Source organism: Danio rerio, chromosome 4 (genome assembly GCF_052040795.2).
Source record: "Danio rerio strain M-AB ecotype USA chromosome 4, GRCz13ab, whole genome shotgun sequence".
Classification (NCBI taxonomy): Eukaryota; Metazoa; Chordata; class Actinopteri; order Cypriniformes; family Danionidae; genus Danio; species Danio rerio.
Window position 1 is genome coordinate 59,880,001 of NC_141024.2, and position 20,501 is coordinate 59,900,501.

The 20,501-nt window shown below is 40.8% G+C and overlaps 3 protein-coding genes and 7 non-coding genes across 11 annotated transcripts in view; 9 read left to right on the forward strand and 1 right to left on the reverse strand.

The window, feature by feature from the left end:
• LOC101886493 (uncharacterized) overlaps positions 1 to 2,652 on the forward strand; it is a 6,690-nt gene extending 4,038 nt beyond the window's left edge. The window contains exons 2-3 of the mRNA XM_087250404.2: positions 994 to 1,343; positions 1,428 to 2,652. Of these exons, the coding sequence (XP_087106530.2) occupies positions 994 to 1,343; positions 1,428 to 2,388 (1,311 nt within the window). The 3' untranslated portion in view covers positions 2,389 to 2,652. The remainder of the gene's footprint in view (positions 1 to 993; positions 1,344 to 1,427) is intronic.
• LOC137491106 (uncharacterized) overlaps positions 1 to 20,501 on the reverse strand; it is a 421,384-nt gene that overhangs the window by 211,502 nt on the left and 189,381 nt on the right. The window lies entirely within an intron of this gene.
• Positions 1 to 20,501, forward strand: part of LOC141381800 (uncharacterized) — an 887,475-nt gene that overhangs the window by 133,635 nt on the left and 733,339 nt on the right. The window lies entirely within an intron of this gene.
• trnaq-cug (transfer RNA glutamine (anticodon CUG)) lies at positions 4,927 to 4,998 on the forward strand. Its single transcript has one exon. It is a non-coding gene; the product is annotated as a tRNA-Gln (tRNA).
• trnaq-cug (transfer RNA glutamine (anticodon CUG)) lies at positions 6,125 to 6,196 on the forward strand. The gene has a single exon. It is a non-coding gene; the product is annotated as a tRNA-Gln (tRNA).
• trnai-aau (transfer RNA isoleucine (anticodon AAU)) lies at positions 6,299 to 6,372 on the forward strand. The gene has a single exon. It is a non-coding gene; the product is annotated as a tRNA-Ile (tRNA).
• On the forward strand, positions 6,461 to 6,533 carry trnaf-gaa (transfer RNA phenylalanine (anticodon GAA)). Its single transcript has one exon. It is a non-coding gene; the product is annotated as a tRNA-Phe (tRNA).
• Positions 7,330 to 7,401, forward strand: trnaq-cug (transfer RNA glutamine (anticodon CUG)). The gene has a single exon. It is a non-coding gene; the product is annotated as a tRNA-Gln (tRNA).
• On the forward strand, positions 11,744 to 11,816 carry trnan-auu (transfer RNA asparagine (anticodon AUU)). Its single transcript has one exon. It is a non-coding gene; the product is annotated as a tRNA-Asn (tRNA).
• On the forward strand, positions 13,183 to 13,256 carry trnan-guu (transfer RNA asparagine (anticodon GUU)). Its single transcript has one exon. It is a non-coding gene; the product is annotated as a tRNA-Asn (tRNA).

Sequence of the window (20,501 nt, forward strand, 5' to 3'; positions counted from 1 at the left end):
AAAGAATTGATCCGTTCACCTCATGAGTCAGGTCTGAATTTGGAGAAAAGCTCAGCCACTGCACTTGACACCACCAACACTGGTTTGAAGTGCAGCTCAGGTTAAATACTCTCTCTCCTCTCTAGAAAGATCCAATGATTGCTACCAGGTGGACACAGTTACCTGCAGGGAGAGAGAGAGGAAAAACACAATGCTCATTGTCCACCAAAAGATATGTCTCAGGACGCAAGCCCTGGGATCACCGCTATCACCCTCCTGGAGCATATACAGGCAAGAAATCCATTAATTAGTTGTTATGGAAGTTATTAATTAAGCTTTTAATGTACTGCACAAAATGGTAATCTAAATGTTTATTTTATCATTAGTTTTATTTAATATATGTTTTTTTATTGTTTTATTTTTTTAAGGTGAATTGCTGGGAATGGAGCACCTTTACAGCCAGACCGGCAAAACCCTGACTCCGGTGCTCCAGAACCCAGAGGAGGAAGACAGGCTGGTGGAGGAAGTACATGACGAGGATCTACAAGATGACGGGTTTGAGTAGGAGATCATGGAGGACATCACAGTTCCAGTGCTGTATGAGGATGACCCCTGCCGTGATCTCAGAAACAGCCCCTCATCTTCGCCTCTGCCTCAGTCCCCAGCATTACTGGCTGAGCCGTCCACATCAGCTGGTGGAGAAGGACAGCTTCCTAGCCCAGCCCCCTCAGTGCCGTCACAGCCATCCAAGTCTGGAGACAGTCTCTCTGTTGAGGCTCAGGTAAGATATATTAAGAACTTAATTTTATTTAGTCTTTTTTTATTCCACATATACTAAATTTATTCTGTATTTACCAGGGAGTAGTCATTGGACCTGATGGCATTGCTGGGTGGGACAAGGTGCAGGATCTGGCTGCTTATTTGGTAGGTCTTCGTTAGGCTCCTTACCTCACTGACCTGCAGGTGACAGAGGCCATCCAGCTGTGGACAGCTCTCCTGGATGTTGATAAACAGCGCATCAACTACCAGCCTCGACATCAGCCTCAGCTGACACATGGGCGCTTTAAGGCACCGAAGCGCTCCGGAGTCACTCCAGGTGTGGAGAGCGTCAAGCGCTGTCTGATTGGACATCCTGAGGGTCCAGCACAGTGGCCTAGCACCAGCCGCTTGGTTGAGGCCATTTGTACAAAGCTGTGTGTCGTACACAAGTCCACTTCCAAGAAGGCTGGTGTTCGCACGCACAGGTGGTCTAAAATACTGACCGATTACCACCACATCCGGGATCTGGTGCTTGGCAGTCGCAGGCTGATGGATGAAACAGTGATCCAGCTTTTTGAGCTAAATCAGAAGACGCTCATTCAGTGGTAAGCAAAGCACATTATTTTCTTTAAATTACCTGAATACTTCTAAATTAATATAAATGAATAATACATATCATTTATTATCAGGTTTCAACGGAGGCAAAAGGATCAGGAAATGAGTGTACTCACTCAGGGACTGACTCCACTTGATCCAATTGCTGTGGCAGATACGCAGCTTCCTTTGCCGAGGGGAAAATTGGACGAGGCACCGACAACATCAGGCCCCAAACACAAGTTTGTCTTTCCTCCAAATAAAGAAGGACAGGCACCTCTTCTTCGACCTGGTCAAAAGTCTGCTTCTGCAACCACCACAGTTTGCTCCTTCCTGCCGGATGCCACCACGGTGTGCTCCTTTCCACTGGCCCCCACGACGGTATGCCCAATCACGCCAACCCCCACCACAGTCTGCCACATTGCACCAGCCCCTACCATGGTGTGCCCCGTCACACCGACCTTCACCACAGTGCGCCCCATCTCGCCAGCCTCCACCACAGTGTGCCCCATCATACCAGCCTCCACCACAGTGCGCCCTATTGCGCCGGCCCCCACCACAGTGCGCCTCATTGTATCTGCCCCCACCACGGTGTGCTCCTTTCCACCGACCCCCAGCACGGTGTGCCCCATTGCACCACCCCCCACAGCACCAGATGTTGTGCAGCCCATTTCAGGACCTGGATTATTGTTTGGCACACTTGTTTTTAACCCAGACATGAGTGTGTCAATGGTGATTCCATCATTTGCTGCACCAACATCCAGTGCAGTCCCAGCTTCACCTGCACCTGCTGTTCCTCCACCTGCACCTGCTCCACCTGCACCTGCTGTTCCTCCACCTGCACCTGCTCCACCTGCACCTGCTGTTCCTCCACCTGCACCTGCTCCACCTGCGCCTGCTGTTCCTGTGTCCCGTTACATCCAGAGGAACAGGCGCAGATGGGAACAGGAGAAGAAAAGTGTTTGCAGCAAATGTGGGCAACCAAAGACTAAGGAGTTTGGCCATAGCCGATTTGTCCTTAGAGGACTGGTTGGCAGAACAGCGCCAGCAAAATAAAGGACAAACTCCAGCTCCAGAATAAAGGACAAATTGCTGTATATATTTTTGTAAATGTTACATGGGTACTCTCTCTCTCTCATTTTATTTAATTTTTGTGTGTTAATATTTAGCATTTTAAAGTGGCACTTATAGGCCCACTCTTATTTTGTCTTGTGTGTACTTATTTAATATTTGTGTGCGTTTTATGTAAAAATATATTTATATTTCTTTAAAAAAATAACATTTTATACATTGCTTAAATACTATATTTTATATATTACGTGCCCCCACTCTTGCATTTTATTATGTATTTATATTATTGTTTAATATATTGTGTATATAAAACTAAATATATATAGAGTATTGTTTTTATATAATGTGTATAATAAGTAAATATATATATATATATATATATATATATATATATATATATAATATTGTTTTAATATATGTGCACAATAAATAAATATATATTGTATTGTTTTTATTTATTGTATATTATACAGTTTATATATTAAGATATGTTTTTATTTTGTTTTTTATATTTTTTAAATTGTTTTGCGATTTTAATATTTGTATTCATTTTAATAAACCATTTTGCATATTACTTGTTTTTGTGTGCATTCATTTAAAGTTATTACATAAAGAAATATAACATATATTAATATATATATATATATATATATATATATATATATATATATATATATATATATATATATATATATATATATAGTATAGTATATATTTATATATTAATAAATAAATATATATAATATACTTATATATACATAAACATGCATACATATGTTTAATTGAAACATTTGCATTCATTTTTAATTAACGTAATATGCTTTTTAAGAACAATATCCACATAATAATAGTAATATCAATATAATTGCCTGTGTTACGTCAGTAAAATTTCAATAAGAGCGCAGCTGATTGGCTCCGCTAAAACCGACACTGATTGGATATTGGATATTGTGTTACACAGATCGTGTGTTCGAATCCAGCACGCAAAAAATGACATTTAGAGTGACATGCAATATGCAACTAAAATACCACATTATGCACAGTCACAAAGCCGCGAACACTACTGCAAGCGAAATTTGTCGCATTTTTCCGTGTTTTTGCGGCTTGTTCGCTTGCGAGTGAGCGAGAAGATTGGACCCCTTCCTATGCTAAGCGAGCGCTCTACCATTTGAGCTAATTCCCCTAAGAAAAATTCAAATTGGTAGTTTTTGCCGTGGTCAAAAAAAAAAAAAAAAAAAGATCACATCTGCTCTGTGGTGGCCTCTTTGCCCTGCCCGCCGTTTAGTCGTCAAATTGCCTGGAATAGTGCGCTTTTCTTTTAAAGCCCTACCTATTCCTGCACCAGTAAACGTGTGAGGAGCCCTGCATGCCGAATGACTCAGAATGACTCAGTTACTCAGAAATCAATGCACATTGGCACCACCTTGGATTGACATTCTGCTACTTTCCTGCAAGGCCGTTTTTTTTTTTTTATTCATTACCTACAGCTCTGACAGCACCACACAACAAGCTTGAGGTTCCATGGTGTAATGGTGACCACTCTGAATCTGAGTTCAAATTTCAGTGGGACCTGTTATTTTGCCAGCACCGCACAAAAAAAAGCTGGAATAGAATGTTAATCTCTTGAAGGCCAGGGAATGACATTTACTCTGGGCTTTCTAGTGCTTTAGGCAGGAAGTGGCCGGTTAGCTTAGCTGGTTAGACTATGGTGGTAATAACGGCAAGGTTGTGGAGTCGATCCCTGTACTGGCCAAGCTCTTACCCTCTTAGGCCTCAGATGCATTTAAGGGCTCTGCTCTGTCTTACACACGTCTACGCTGCAAAAAAACTATGAAACGGCAGCTGAAATAGCTTAGTTGGGAGAGTGTTAGACTGAATATCTAAAGGTCCCTGGTTAGAACCAGGGTTCGGTAAAGTAGTGTTGGTTTTCAGTTTTGGGCACAAGAGTTAGGTGACCGAAAGTCACCCAAAAAGCCTAGCTGCTGCACCCTTAAGTCCAACTGCTTCCACTTGACCAAAAAGCTATCTTACTTCCAGATGGTCACATCGCTTCTGGTGATGATTAAATCAGGAGAGTTTCACTTTAAACCTTTTCGCTTTAAAAAAGCATGAAAACAGAGGTGGAGAATGCAGTCATTGTTCCCGCTTCCTCTCGCATGCAAAGCGAGCGCTTAACCATTTGAGCTAATTCCCCTCACAGCAATCAATAGTTGGCGATTTTCGACGTGGTCAAAATAGAAAAAAAAGATCACATTTGCTCTGTGGTGGCCTCTTTGCCCTGCCTGCCGTTTAGTCGTCAAAATGCCTGGAATAGTTCGCTTTTCTTTTGAAGGCCCTACCTGGTCCTGCTCCAGTAAACGTGTGAGGAGCCCTGCATGCCGAATGACGAGTTACTCAGAAATCAATGCACATTGGCACTGCCTTGTATTGACATTCTGCTACTTTCTGGCAAGGTCGTTTTCTTTTTTTTGTTTTTTACATTATTTTCTCTTTGGCCCGGGCAGCACCAAGCAGAAGACGTGAGGTTCCATGGTGTAATGGTTAGCGCTCTGGACTCTGAATCCAGCGATCCGAGTTCAAATCTCGGTGGGACCTTGTTTTTTTACCAGCACCGCACAAAAAAAGCTGGAATAGCATTCTTATCTCTTGAAGAAAATGACAGTTACTCTGAGCTTTTTAGCAAACATGGCAGAAAGTGGCCGGTTAGCTCAGCTGGTTAGAGTGTGGTGCTAATAACGCCAAGGTTGCGGGTTCGATCCACGTACTGGCCAAACTTTTACCCTTTAAGGCCTCAGAGGCATTTTAGGATTCTGCTTAGTCTCACAGACATGAATGCTGCAGGATTCTTGTGAAAAAGCAGCTAAAATTGCTCAGTTGGGAGAGCGTTAAACTGAAGATCTAAAGGTCCCTGGTTCAATCCTGGGTTTCGGCAAAACAGTGATGTTGTTCTATTTTGTGCACAAGGGTCAGGTGACTGAAAGTCACCCAAAAAGCCTTGCTGCTTCACCCTTAAGTCCACCTGCTTCCACTTGACCAAAACACTATCTTCCTCCCAGATGGTCACGTTGCTTCTGGCGATGATTCCAATGGCCTGATCGACAGCACTCTATAATGCTATGTATTTAGCGCTTTGATGTCCCACTGCGGACACGCTGCTGAATAAAAGAAAACTGTGACTTGATAGGGCTTCTGAAGGGTTGCAATGATATGTACTACACAGAAACCGGCAAAGCTGACGTAAGTAGTTTCGCTTTAAACCCTCAAGGTGCCACCAGCTTTGCAATAAAAGCCAATGTAAAAAGGCATGAAAACAGAGGTGGAGAATGCAGTCATTGTTCCCGATACCTCTCCCATGCAAAGCGAGCGCTTAACCATGAGCTAATTCCCCTCAAAGCAATCAATAATTGGCGATTTTCAACATGGTCAAAATAGAAAAAAAAGATCACATTTGCTCTATGGTGGCCTCTTTGCCCTGCCTGCCGTTTAGTCGTCAAAATGCCTGGAATAGTGTGCTTTTCTTTTGAAGGCCCTACCTGGTCCTGCTCCAGTAAACGTGTGAGGAGCCCTGCATGCCGAATGACGAGTTACTCAGAAATCAATGCACATTGGCACTGCCTTGTATTGACATTCTGCTACTTTCTGGCAAGGCCGTTTTCTTTTTTTTTTTTGTTTTTTACATTATTTTCTCTTTGGCCCGGGCAGCACCAAGCAGAAGACTTGAGGTTCCATGGTGTAATGGTTAGCACTCTGGACTCTGAATCCAGCGATCCGAGTTCAAATCTCTGTGGGACCTTGTTTTTTTACCAGCACCGCACAAAAAAAGCTGGAATAGCATTCTTATCTCTAGAAGAAAATGACAGTTACTCTGAGCTTTTTAGCAAACATGGTAGAAAGTGGCCGGTTAGCTCAGCTGGTTAGAGCGTGGTGCTAATAACGCCAAGGTCGCGGGTTCGATCCCCGTACTGGCCTAACTTTTACCCTTTAAGGCCTCAGAGGCATTTCAGGATTCTGCTTAGTCTCACAGACACGAATTCTGCAGGATTCTTGTGAAAAGGCAGCCGAAATTGCTCAGTTGGGAGAGCGTTAAACTGAAGATCTAAAGGTCCCTGGTTCGATCCTGGGTTTCGGCAAAACACTGATGTTGTTCTATTTTGTGCACAAGGGTCAGGTGACTGAAAGTCACCCAAAAAGCCTAGCTGCTTCACCCTTAAGTCCACCTGCTTCCACTTGACCAAAACACTATCTTCCTCCCAGATGGTCACGTTGCTTCTGGCGATGATTCCAATGGCCTGATCGACAGCACTCTATAATGCTATGTATTTAGCGCTTTGATGTCCCACTGCTGACACGCTGCTGAATAAAAGAAAACTGTGACTTGATAGGGCTTCTGAAGGGTTGCAATGATATGTACTGCACAGAAACCGGCAAAGCTGACGTAAGTAGTTTCGCTTTAAACCCTCAAGGTGCCACCAGCTTTGCAATAAAAGCCAATGTAAAAAGGCATGAAAACAGAGGTGGAGAATGCAGTCATTGTTCCCGCTACCTCTCCCATGCAAAGCGAGCCCTTAACCATGAGCTAATTCCCCTCAAAGCAATCAATAATTGGCGATTTTCGACGTGGTCAAAATAGAAAAAAAAGATCACATTTGCTCTGTGGTGGCCTCTTTGCCCTGCCTGCCGTTTAGTCGTCAAAATGCCTGGAATAGTGCGCTTTTCTTTTGAAGGCCCTACCTGGTCCTGCTCCAGTAAACGTGTGAGGAGCCCTGCATGCCGAATGACGAGTTACTCAGAAATCAATGCACATTGGCACTGCCTTGTATTGACATTCTGCTACTTTCTGGCAAGGCCGTTTTCTTTTTTTTTTTTTTTTTTTTTTTTTTACATTATTTTCTCTTTGGCCCGGGCAGCACCAAGCAGAAGACTTGAGGTTCCATGGTGTAATGGTTAGCACTCTGGACTCTGAATCCAGCGATCCGAGTTCAAATCTCGGTGGGACCTTGTTTTTTTACCAGCACCGCACAAAAAAGCTGGAATAGCATTCTTATCTCTTGAAGAAAATGACAGTTACTCTGAGCTTTTGAGCAAACATGGCAGAAAGTGGCTGGTTAGCTCAGCTGGTTAGAGCGTAGTGATAATAATGCCAAGGTCGCGGGTTCGATCCCCGTACTGGCCAAACTTTTACCCTTTAAGGCCTCAGAGGCATTTCAGGATTCTGCTTAGTCTCACAGACATGAATGCTGCAGGATACTTGTGAAATGGCAGTCGAAATAGCTCAGTTGGGAGAGCGTTAGACTGAAGATCTAAAGGTCCCTGGTTCGATCGCGGGGTTGTAAAACAGTGCTGTTGTTCTATTTTGTGCACATGGGGCAGGTGACTGAAGGCCCTACCTGGTCCTGCTCCAGTAAACGTGTGAGGAGCCCTGCATGCCGAATGACGAGTTACTCAGAAATCAATGCACATTGCCACCGCCTTGTATTGACATTCTGCTACTTTCTGGCAAGGCCGTTTTATAATTTTTTTTTTTATATATTTTTTTTCTTTAGCCTGGGCAGCACCAACTGGAAGACTTTTATTAAGCTTGGCAGTAAGTGGCCGGTTAGCTCTTACTGCCACCTGTAAGTCGTGGTTATTCTTGGTCACACCGGCCAATCACTTTGTGAGCTGGAACCAAGATTCACCCAATTCTTGGTTAAGGCAGCCAATCGTGTTCTGAGTTACAATGAACACTATGGCCAATCAGAGCCCTTATACCATCCATGATTTGTACTGTAATAAAAGATTTCGTTGCAGATTAATTCGGAAACCAATTGCAAAGTAAGTATTTTTTTAACAAGGTGGTTTAAATGAATAACCATTACAGTAACGTTAATTACTACAACATAATTATTATATGATTGTTATAGATGTTTTATAACGTTATTTGGTAAGATTAATGTTAGCCGACCAAGCAAACTGTACAGAATCTTATTCCCGATGTTTTCTAAACAGGTTGCTGAAGGTGTGAGGCTGGCCGGATTAACTTGACAGTCAATATAGGGGTGGAGCTAGGCCCAGGCCGAAAGAGGGATAAAACACAAAAAGGGCATATCTGACTAATTGGAGTGTGTAAGCATGTATTGGTGTGGGAGCTGAACAAGCTGCAACACCAATGCATGAGGCCAACTGTACATTAGATACAGCCCAACACAAAAAGGTGAACCGAAAACCACATTAGATTCTAAAATAGAAAGAGAAAATAAGACTGATTTACTAGCATATCACAATCTGACAGAAAGTGTGTGAATAAGTGTGTATGGACGTTTCCCAGAGATGGGTTACAGCTGGAAGGGCATACGCTGTGTAAAACATATTATGAATAAGTTGGCGATTCATTCCACTGTGGTGGCCCCAGATTAATAAAGGAACTAAGCCTTAAAGAAAATGAATGAATGAATGAATTAATTGGACAAATTAGATTGGAGAAAATTTAGGAAAAATTAAATAAATAATCACATTTTAAAATTATTTTATTTTACACACGTTAGTTTTTTTTTAAGTTTTTAAAATTATTTTTATTCTTTTATTTTAGACATATTATTTTTTTAATCTTTTATGTGAAGACATTCTTTATGTTTTTTTATTATCTTTTAGTTTAAGAAATTTTTATGCTTTTTATCTTTTATTTTAAGACATTTGTATGTTTTTTTCGTAATCTTTTATTTTAAGACATTTGTATGTTTTTTCGTAATCTTTTAAGACATTTTAAGATTATTTTATTTTAAACACAACATTATGAGTTTAAGATTCTTTTATTTGAAGATGATTTTAAGATTCTTTTATTTGAACACATTTTTGAAGATTATTTTAGTTTGAGCCATTGTTGTTTTTAAATCTTTAATTTAAAGACACTTTAAGATTTTTATTTTAAGCCATTGTGGTTTTTGAGCCTTTTATTTGAAGAGATTCTTAAGATTTTAATTTTATTTTAATCACATTGTTGTGTTTTTGATTTTCCCATTTTAAGACATTCAGAAAAAAAAAGGAATCTAGTTTAAATATGTTTGAATTTTGGTTTTAGTCATTTGGTGACGAGTTTGAGTTGTTAGTTTAATAACATTGTTACGATTAAGTTCTGAATCTTTCATTTTAATAATTGTTGAGTTGAATCCTACTTTGAAGTTGTTGATTTTTCATCCTAAATCTCAATTGTAATTTTTGTGCTGTAATAAATTTAAAATGTTGAAATTCAGTTTGAACTATTCAGGGGGGTTATAATTTTGTATTAGTGGATTTCTAATTCCAATCACATGTGTTTTCACAGGTGTTGATCTTTGATCGTAATTATACAGTGGGATTTTTAATTAGAGCATATCTTAATGGGTGTGGATTTCATTTTAATCAGATTTTTATTTTCTATGTTGGAGTTTTTAAATTTTGTTTACATTTTTATTATTGTCATTCTTATTCTAATTTTGTTGGGGAAGAAGAAGAAAAAATTACCTTTATTGATAAAGTGTATAAGAATGGAAGATTTTAATGATTAGTTAATTGGAAGTTAATAAGAGTTTTGGGAGTAATAAGCCTAAATATAGCAAATAAAATCCTTATTAAAAGAAGATATCGGAGTGACTTCAAGAGGGAAGAGACTGCACCACTGAAGAGGAGAACCAAGAGTGTAGAAATTATAAACTGAATCTAAAAAAGTTAAAGAAATTTAGTTGAAAAGGGTTATAGGCATCATCTAACATAATGAATGAGCACTATAACGTTAACGATTGTTTTGAATAAGAGGTAAAACAAAGATTTAGGCAAAGGCCTGCAGTAATGACAATGGGACATTTTTGTGGGGATTTGATTATCTGTTTTTGTTTTTCTCTGCTCCAGAGAGGAGCAGAAAAGGGGAATTGTTGGAGAAAAGGAATTTATTTTCATTACTTTTGTGTTTTTTTATTAGGAAAATGTTTAGACTAACAACAGATTAATCAATCTTTTCTATTGTATTATAAAACATCTTGACCAGACAAACTTCCTCTTTTTTACTGTGCTGCATACTTTTTAGAAGAACTGCTGACAAGTGGAAAAGCAGAATAAGAATAAATTTAGGTTTGTTCCAGAACTATAGTCTAGACATGTCACAAGTTGTCATGATGCTTGTAGAAGTGTGAAATATATTAAAGATGCACGGAAGTGTTCAGTTCTGGTATGCAGAGAAAGGTTGCAGAAAGAGGAAGTAATGTCCATGGGTTACAAAGGGCCAAGGGACTGCAGAATGACTGATAAGTGACGTTAAACCAAAACTCCACCTGTTAAGGTCAGTTGTGTATATATGCTGGAGTCAGGAAATGTATGTTAGTTGCAAACAACTTGAATGTAATTCTTGTATTGCATTGGGGTAACGTAACCCAGAGCTCTGTCATCGAATTATTCATTTGTATCTAATAAATTACTAATATTTTTAGCCTTGAAGAAAACCCTCCCCAGACCTTTTCTTAATGAACACGCATAGAATTGGCAAGATATTCCAACAGTAGAGCATGAGACTCTTAATCTCAGAGTCCTGGGTTCGTGCCCCACATTGGGCGTTTCTGTTACTTTTCTCTCTCTCTCTCTCTCTCAGCAAGCTTACATTAGGGTTCATATAGCAGACCTTTTGAGACAAAGTTACGCGTTTCTACCACTGTAGGTGACTTTTCTCTAAGTCTCTGTGGCGCAATAGGTTAGCGCGTTCGGCTGTTACCTGAAAGGTAGGTGGTTCAAGCCCACCCATGGACGAATTCTGCATTTTGCTGCCTTGCAACTGCTAACACGTGCACTGGACATAGATCCTGGGCCACATTCTGTCCAGCGTTAGAAAATGAAACTAGGATTTAGCAGAAGGTTGTCACGTGTAGGGAAGGTATTACAGTAAACGGTGTCTAGCTCTTGCAAGGACTCCTCATCAGCTCGTCTAGTTCAGTCGGTAGAGCGTGAGACTCTTAATCTCAGGGTCGTGGCTTAGATCCCCACGTTGGGCATTTCTGTTGCCTCACTCTCTCAGCAAACTTTCATTAGGGTTCATTTAGCAGACCTCTTGAAACAAAGTTCCGGCTTTCTACCACTGTAGGTAACCATTTACTAAGGCTCTGTGGCGCAATCGGTTAGCGCATTCGGCTGTTAACTGAAAGGTTGGTGGTTCAAGCCCACCCAGGGACGAATTAGGCATTTTGCTGCCTTCTAACTGCTAACACGTGCACTGGGCATAGATCCTGAGCCACATTCTGTCCAACGTTAGAAGATGAAATCAGGATTTAGCAGAAGGTTGTCACGGGTAGGGAAGGTATTACTGTAAACGGTGTCTAGCTCTTGAAAGTGCTTCTCATCAGCCCGGCTAGTTCAGTCGGTAGAACATGTGACTATTAATCTCAGGGTCGTGGGTTCGAGCCCCACATTGGATGTCTCTGTTACTTTTCTCTCTCTATCTCAGCAAACTTACATTAGGGTTCATATAGCAGACATTTTGAGACAAAGTTACGCCTTTCTACCATTGTAGTTGACTTTTCCCTAAGTCTTTGTGGCGCAATCGATTAGCACGTTCGGCTGTTAACTGAAAGGTTGGTGGTTCAAGCCTCCCCATGGACGAATTAGGCATTTTGCTGCCTTGCAACTGCTAACACGTGCACTGGGCATAGATCCTGGGCCACATTCTGTCCAGCATTACAAGATGAAATCAGGATTTAGCAGAAGATTGTCACGGGTAGGGAAGGTATTACTGTAAACGGTGTCTAGCTCTTGCAAGAACTCCTCATCAGCTCGTCAAGTTCAGTCGGTAAGAGCGTGAGACCCTTAATCTCAGGGTCGTGGGTTCGAGCCCCACGTTGGGTGTTTCTGTTCCCTCTCTCTCTCTCAGCAAATTTACATTAGGGTTCATATAGCAGACCTTTTGAAACAAAGTTCCGCCTTTCTACCACTGTAAGTGACATCTTACTAAGTCTCTGCGGCGCAATCGGGTAGCGCGTTTGGCTGTTAACTGAAAGGTTGGTGGTTCAAGCCCACCCAGGGACGAATTAGGCATTTTGCTGCCTTGCAATTGCTAACATGTGCACCGGGCATATATCCTGGGCCACATTCTGTCCAGCGTTACAAGATGAAATCAGGATTTAGCAGAAGATTGTCTCGGGTAGGCAAGGTGTTACTGAAAACGGTGTCTAGCTCTTGAAAGAGCTTTGTATCAGTCGGTAGCGCATGAGACTTTTAATCTCAGGGTCGTGGGTTCGAGCCCCACGTTGGGCGTTTCTGTTACTTTTCTCTTTCTCTCTCAGCAAACTTACATTAGGGTTCATATAGCAGACCTTTTGAGACAAAGTTACGCCTTTCTACCACTGTAGGTGACCTTTCGCTAAGTCTCTGTGGTGCAATAGGTTAGCGTGTAGGCTGTTAACTGATAGGTTGGTGGTTCAAGCCCACCCAGGGACGAATTAGGCATTTTGCTGCATTGCAACTGCTAACACGTGCACTGAGCATAGATCCTGGGCCACATTCTGTCCAGCGATAGAAAATGAAATTAGGATTTAGCAGAAGATTGTCACGGGTAGGGAAGGTATTACTGTAAACGGTGTCTAGCTCTTGTAAGAACTCCTCATCAGCTCAGCTAGTTCAGTCGGTAGAGCATGAGACCCTTAATCTCAGGGTCGTGGGTTCGAGCCCCACGTTGGGTGTTTCTGTTGCCTCTCTCTCTCTCAGCAAACTTACATTAGGGTTCATATAGCAGACCTTTTGAAACAAAGTTCCGCCTTTCTACCACTGTAGGTGACCTCTTACTAAGTCTCTGTGGCGCAATCGGTTAGCGCGTTCGGCTGTTAACTGAAAGGTTGGTGGTTCAAGCCCACCCAGGGACGAATTAGGCAATTTGCTGCCTTGCAACTGCTAACATGTGCACTGAGCATATATCCTGAGCCACATTCTGTCCAGCGTTACAAGATGAAATCAGGATTTAGCAGAACATTGTCATGGGTAGGGAAGGTGTTACTGAAAACGGTGTCTAGCTCTTAAAAGAGCTTCGCATCAGCCCGGCTAGCTCAGTCGGTAGAGCATGAGACTCTTAATCTTAGGGTCGTGGGTTCGAGCCCCACGTTGGGTGTTTCTGTTACTTTTCTCTCTCTCTTACAGCAAACTTACATTAGGGTTCATATAGCAGACCTTTAGAGACAGAGTTACGCCTTTCTACCACTGTAGGTTACATTACCTTAAGTCTCTGTGGCGCAATAGGTTAGCGTGTAGGCTGTTAACTGATAGGTTGGTGGTTCAAGCCCACCCAGGGACGAATTAGGTATTTTGCTGCCTTGCAACTGTTAACACGTGCACTGGGCATAGATCCTGGGCCACATTCTGTCCAGCGATAGAAAATGAAATTAGGATTTAGCAGAAGGTTGTCATGGGTAGGGAAGGTATTACAGTAAACGGTGTCTAGCTCTTGAAAGGACTCCTCATCAGCTTGTCTAGTTCAGTCGGTAAGAGCGTGAGACCCTTAATCTCAGGGTCGTGGGTTCGAGCCCCACGTTGGGTGTTTCTGTTGCCTCTCTCTCTCAGCAAAATTTCATTAGGGTTTATATAGCAGACCTTTTGAAAGAAAGTTCTGCCTTTCAACCACTGTAAGTGACCTCTTGCTCAGTCTCTGTGGTGCAATCGGTTAGTACGTTCGGCTGTTAACTGAAAGGTTGGTGGTTCAAGCCTACCCAGGGACGAATTAGGCATTTTGCTGCCTTGCAACTGCTAACACGTGCACTGGGCATTTATCCTGGGCCACATTCTGTCCAGCGTTACAAGATGAAATCAGGATTTAGCAGAAGATTGTCACGGGTAGGGAAGGTATTACTGTAAACGGTGTCTATCTCTTGAAAGGACTCCTCATCAGCTCAGCTAGTTCAGTCGGTAGAGCATGAGACCCTTAATCTCAGGGTCGTGGGTTCGAGCCCCACGTTGGATGTTTCTGTTGCCTCTCTCTCAGCAAACTTACATTAGGGTTCATATAGCAGACCTTTTGAAACAAAGTTCCACCTTTCTACCACTGTAGGTGACCTCTTACTAAGTCTCTGTGGCGCAATCGGTTAGCACGTTCGGCTGTTAACTGAAAGGTTGGTGGTTCAAGCCCACCCAGGGACGAATTAGGCATTGTGCTGCCTTGCAACTGCTAATATGTGCACTGGGCATATATCCTGGGCCACATTCTGTCCAGCGTTACAAGATGAAAGTTATGGTGTAGAGTCGGGTTGGCAGAAACTACAAGCATTTCCGTTTTTGCGAGGTTCAGCTGAAGATGATGATCTTTCATCCAGTGTGAAATATCCAACAGGCAGACTGAGATGCGAGCTGGAACCGAGGGATCATCAGGATGAAAAGAGAGGGATAGCTGGTTATCATCAGCATAGCAGTGGTAGGAGAATCCATGTTTCTGGATGACTTGTCCTAGAGATGACGTGTAGATGGAGAAGAGAAGTGGCCCAAGAACAGAGCCTTGAGGTACCCCAGTGTTTAGATGCTGTAGGTTGGACACCTCTCCCCTCCAAGACACCCTGAATGACCTGTCAGAGAGGTAAGATCTGAACCATTGTATAACAGTTTTGCAGTTTTGGTGCAAAAGAATGTAGCAAAGTCATCAGTAGTAAGTGTGGAGGATGCAGGTGGAGGAGGAGGATAGAGGAGGGAGGAAAATGTTTTAAAAAGTAGCTCATTTTCATTTGTGGGTGAAACATCCATTTCTTGCTTGTCGCTTTGAGCCTTCATACTAAAGCAATTTTTTTTTTTTTTTTAGAAGAGACTCATGGACAGAATGAAATAGATGAGAAATAGCAGTTTGAGAAACCCCAAGAAATAATGATTGATGAAAAACCCACACTGACTAAAAAGACTTCATCACACGGAAGACTTCAGAAATCAAAATCTGGGTGTAATTTCAGCTGTAAACAGTGTAGTAAGAGTTTCAGTCAGAAGTCAAAGCTTGATGTTCACATGAGAGTTCACACTAGGGAGCAACATTACACCACAGTGTGGAAAGAGTTTTGGTCAAAAACAAAGCTTTAAAGCCCACATGAGAATTCACACTAGAGAGGGGAAGTTCACATGCCAAGAGTGTGGAAAAAGCTTTTATCAAGCTGGACACTTTGCAGCACACATGAGAATTCACACTGGGGAGAAGCCTTTCAGCTGTAAACAGTGTGGAAAGAGTTTCAGTCAAAAGTCAAACCTTGATGTTCACATGAGAGTTCACACTAGGGAGCAACCTTACACCTGCGAACAGTGTGGAAAGAGTTTTAGTCAAAAACAAAGCTTTAATACTCACATGAGAATTCACACTGGAGAGAAGCCTTTCAGCTGTAAGCAGTGTGGAAAGAGTTTCTGTCAAAAGCCAAACCTTGATGTTCACATGAGAGTTCACACTAGGGAGAAACCTCACACCTGCGAACAGTGTGGAAAGAGTTTTGGTCAAAAACAAGACCTTTACATCCACATGAGGATTCACACTGGAGAGAAACCTTACACATGCACAGAGTGTGGTAAAAGTTTCCCACATATAAGCACATTCAAACACCACATGATAAGTCACACCGGAGAGAAACCGTTTGCATGTGCTCAGTGTGGAAAGAGCTTCACAACCAAAACTAGCCTCAAGAACCACATGAATGGTCACACTGGAACCATAGTGTTCACATGTGATCAGTGTGGAAAGAGTCTCACATGCAAAGACACCATTAAGAAACACATGAAGATTCACTCAAGAGAGGATCGTTTTAGATGCAATGAATGTGGAAAGGGCTTTAAAAGTAAAAGAAGCCTCAACACTCACATGAAGCTTCACAATGGAGAGCAGAGTCCTCAACATTTAGGCCTTGTCCACACAAACACAGGTATATTCAAAACGGCAGCTTTTTTACGTAGTTTGGCTGTTCATTCAAGTGAAGTTTATTTATAAACTACTTTCGAGAGGATCACATGCTTATGATTGTCCACGGCTGGTCCTGCATTTGCTAAAACATGATTCACCAATCAGATGATTCCTGACTCACTATAGATAACCAGAACACAAAGCTGCGGTCACACTAGACTTTCAGATTGTGAAATTCTGTCGTACGGTGCTGTTAAAAGGGGCGGGATCAAACAAGATTTTTAGAAATTAAAAAAGTGAGCAATTGCTCCATGGTTTAAATTTCTGTCCAGAAAGGTCATGTTTTGATCCTCGATTGGTCTCACGCAGTCAAGTGATGCGATTTCGCAGGTCAGAGTTGACCAAGCATGAACTTTGCACCTCAGCAACCGGCGAAACTTGACGCATGACCCTGTTTCTAGTCTGACGCATTCGCGTGCGTATGAATGGAAGTCTATGGGAGGAAAAGCCCAGTGTGACCGTAGCTTAACTCAGTTATCTTTATCTTGAAGAATCCCTCTCCCACCCTTACTCCCCCTCCTTTCTAGATTGGGGAACACTGCAGCCAATGATTAGCCAGTGGTTAGCACTATTGCCTCACTGTAAGAATATCGCAGGTTAAAGTCGCTGCTAACCAGTTGACTTTTTGTGCAGAGTTTGCTCATTCTCCCTGTGCTCGCGTGGATTTCCCCAGTCCAAAAACACACAACCTAAGTAAACTGAACATTAAATTGGCACCATAGTCAAGCTCTTAGTAAACCTTATATCTCCCTTTAGCCGACCCTATATCTGTCATTAGAACAGAAAGAAGTCTGGGGAGTTCATCGAGATCTACCTGAGCCCACACTCCCCTCTCGTCCTGCTAACGGGAGGGAGCCCAGGGCTCGAGGATCTTATGAGCTTAGATCTCTCCCGGGATAGCATGCCAAACAAGTGTGAACTCTTGAATGCATATCAAGTTACTGATAATGAAACCCTTTGTACACCTGAAAACTCAACTGAAGAGGGGTGAAGACTTTGCCAGCTGTTTTGTCATGTAGATCAGGGGTCACAGCCCAGTACCAGGTTGTGAGAGTTGCTATCGGGCTGCAAGAAGGCAAAATAACTCTATATGTTGATAGATTGTATTGGCTTGTTTCATATGCAACAAGTATCTACTTCTGATAAGATGTGAACCAAATGACCTAGAGGAACTCAGGAGATGTGACTCAACCAAAGCAGTTGGGTAATCTCCAGGGGGGTTTCATCCTTTGTTATAAATTAGTGTCTCACAGACTGTACTTTGGTTTAAGTTACTTGAAGACAGACAAGTTAACATCACTGCTGATGAACTGCACAATTAATTGTCTTCAATAAAGTCTTCTGCCCGTAAGAACTTTGGTCAGCTTACTTATTTTATGTATTAGAGTTATCTATACATTTGCGAGCCACCCAAGAACGCTTAAGCCAAATACAGCAAAATCTGACAATGTGCTTCAACTTATTATGAACCGACAACCATATTTGTGCAGGGTTCCACACAAATCTTTCATGTTGTCACAACACAAATTAAGTTAACTTAACACTTTTAATAAATTTATGTGGATTGAATATTAAGGCCTAATCTCAATTCTATTTTTGTACCCCTACCTCTTCCCCTTGGCGCTTACAACTGAGGGTTAAGTTGAAGGGCTTCAAATTTTACCCCTAAGAATTGGGACAGCACTACAGTACCTGCACACGTCATCATATGTCCTCGCGATTTCTTGCTTCATATGAGATCAGACTATCGCGACTGCTGTACTTATTTCAGTTGTTATTTTTTGGTATTTATCTTCAGGAAATCACTGAAGGTATATGTTATCATAATGATCTAATGTGACAATAGGATCGTAACAGTACTGTGCATTTAACACAGTGGCCATACTCATCAATGTAAACGCACAACAACAGCATTAACATTATAGCAGACACTGTAAAAAGCTCATTGACAGCCACTAGACTGTTCTGACAGGGTATTCCAGTGTCATCGAGTGTCAGAAATTTGTGGGACTGCTGTACAGGAGTTATGATTAGGGATTAGAGCCGCACAATTAATGGTAAAAAGATTGCGACCTCGATTCGACCCCCTTGACGATCTTCCAGCATTTCAACGATTCTGTCAATCATATTTTCAAGTTAAGGAGAGAAGAAAAGGCGGCTGCACGAGTCTTTTCATTGTTTCACATAATGTTGCTCAGTGACATGGACACCTCCAAATGATGTTAAAAGTGTCACATACTGTATTTATAAGTTATAATTCACCTGAAAATGTCATTCTTGTCTTCATATAATGATGTTTTCGCAGCTGGGAAACTAACGTGATGTGAGCTGCTGACCGTGAGAGCACGCTCAACTTAATAATTGACACGCACGCGCCTACTTTAGTGAACAGAACTTGCAGATGTTGTAAGTAACAGGTATTACAGTTTTAAATAATATTCAGTTTGTGGCACAGAGTGATCGTTTGGGAGCTGCGCGCGAAGTATGAAGCACTTAGCACTTAAAACCGCAAGTGTGCACTTCATTTAAATGATCATATCTCATTTTAGAGTTATGATTACGACAAGCATTTGATTTTTTATTTTTTTTATAGCGAACAGAGTTGTGCATGAAAATAAATCTTTACAGTGTCAGTATAACTACTCTAGCCGACATATTGCTGAATATAATCTGATAATGACAAATGTCTGATTTTACTAGTGAATAAAACTGTCTAATAATGTTGTCAATGACAGATTGCAAGGATAATCAAATCAAATAGAAATACAAGTTCCTCTTAGCAAATCAGAAATCAAGACAATAATTAAAGAAGGTGTTAATAGATTATGGCAAGAGAAATGGGATAAAGATGAGAAAGGCAGACATAGTTACAGTTTTCCAGCTTTATTCAATACATCCTCTTTATTGTTGAGCAGAAAAAAGAGCTAAATATGTTTGGAACAAGTAAATGTTGAGGCTAAATGACAGAATTGTTAGTTTGGGTGATCTATTCCCATCTATCACCAAGTTAAAGTATATAAATTGATGTTAAAATGCCTAAATAATATTAATATCAATAAAAAGATCTGCTATCTACTATTTTCACATTGAGGTAATCTTGTATTGATAATTTCTGGATTTTAATTATGTGTAAGTTGCATAAACTCTATTATTTAGCCACTCACTGTTGTTTTCAAATTACTCGTGTAACTTGTCTTTCAGAATGTTTATGGTTGGTAAAGTCACCTCATATCACAGTGTTGCAGTAATTCCTGATCTATGGAAAGAAGAATTAGATGAGGCGAGGAGAATTCTACTCTATTTACTATTATATTAAATGCAGTTATGTTATTCAGAACACAGCATGTCCATAGTGTGGAAAATAGATCATGTTAATGAAAAATGTCTTTATTATTTTGTACAGCTGTTATTGAAATGACACTAAGTGTAACATTCCATTTTACAGCGAGTAATGACACAACTACAGGACCTCTTCTTCTTTCTTTTCTCATAATTTAAGTAAGTATTCAGAGACTAACTCTGACTTCTGTTAACTCAAACCAGCTTTCCCTCTCTCTAAATTCATTTAATTGTATGTAATTTTAGTATATGATAGATTATTAAAGAATTAAAATAAAGTAGGCTACATAATTACTCACTGTTGATTTTATGCCTGAAGCTTCAATAAGTCATTCCCTGTGTAGTCCTGTTGTGTCAAGCTCTGATATATATATATATATATATATATATATATATATATATATATATATATATATATATATATATATATATATATATGTGTGTGTGTGTGTGTGTGTGTGTGTGTAATAAAGTCTATACTTTGTTTTATACTGTTTGCTTATAATATTAGATGTGCACTGTATGTATTAAATGTTGTGAAATATATAATAAAAAGTTTGATCATTTTTTTTAATTTTTAACAACTGCAAGTTTACACATGCAGTTGTTAAATTAAAAAGGAAAAATAAATGAACAATGTTTAATATTAATAGAATTACTGATGTATCCTGTATTCTAGGCAGTATTGATAAACTGCCACAAAAAAAAAATTAAAACAAGTAGTCAGAACGCCGTCTCACAGTTGCTGCATGTCACACGACAACGTATGTAAAAATTTAATGAAAATGAACAAATTATTTATAACGTCAGCAAAACATCTTGTATGATGTCCTAATTAACCAATAAGGGCCAGTTAATAATG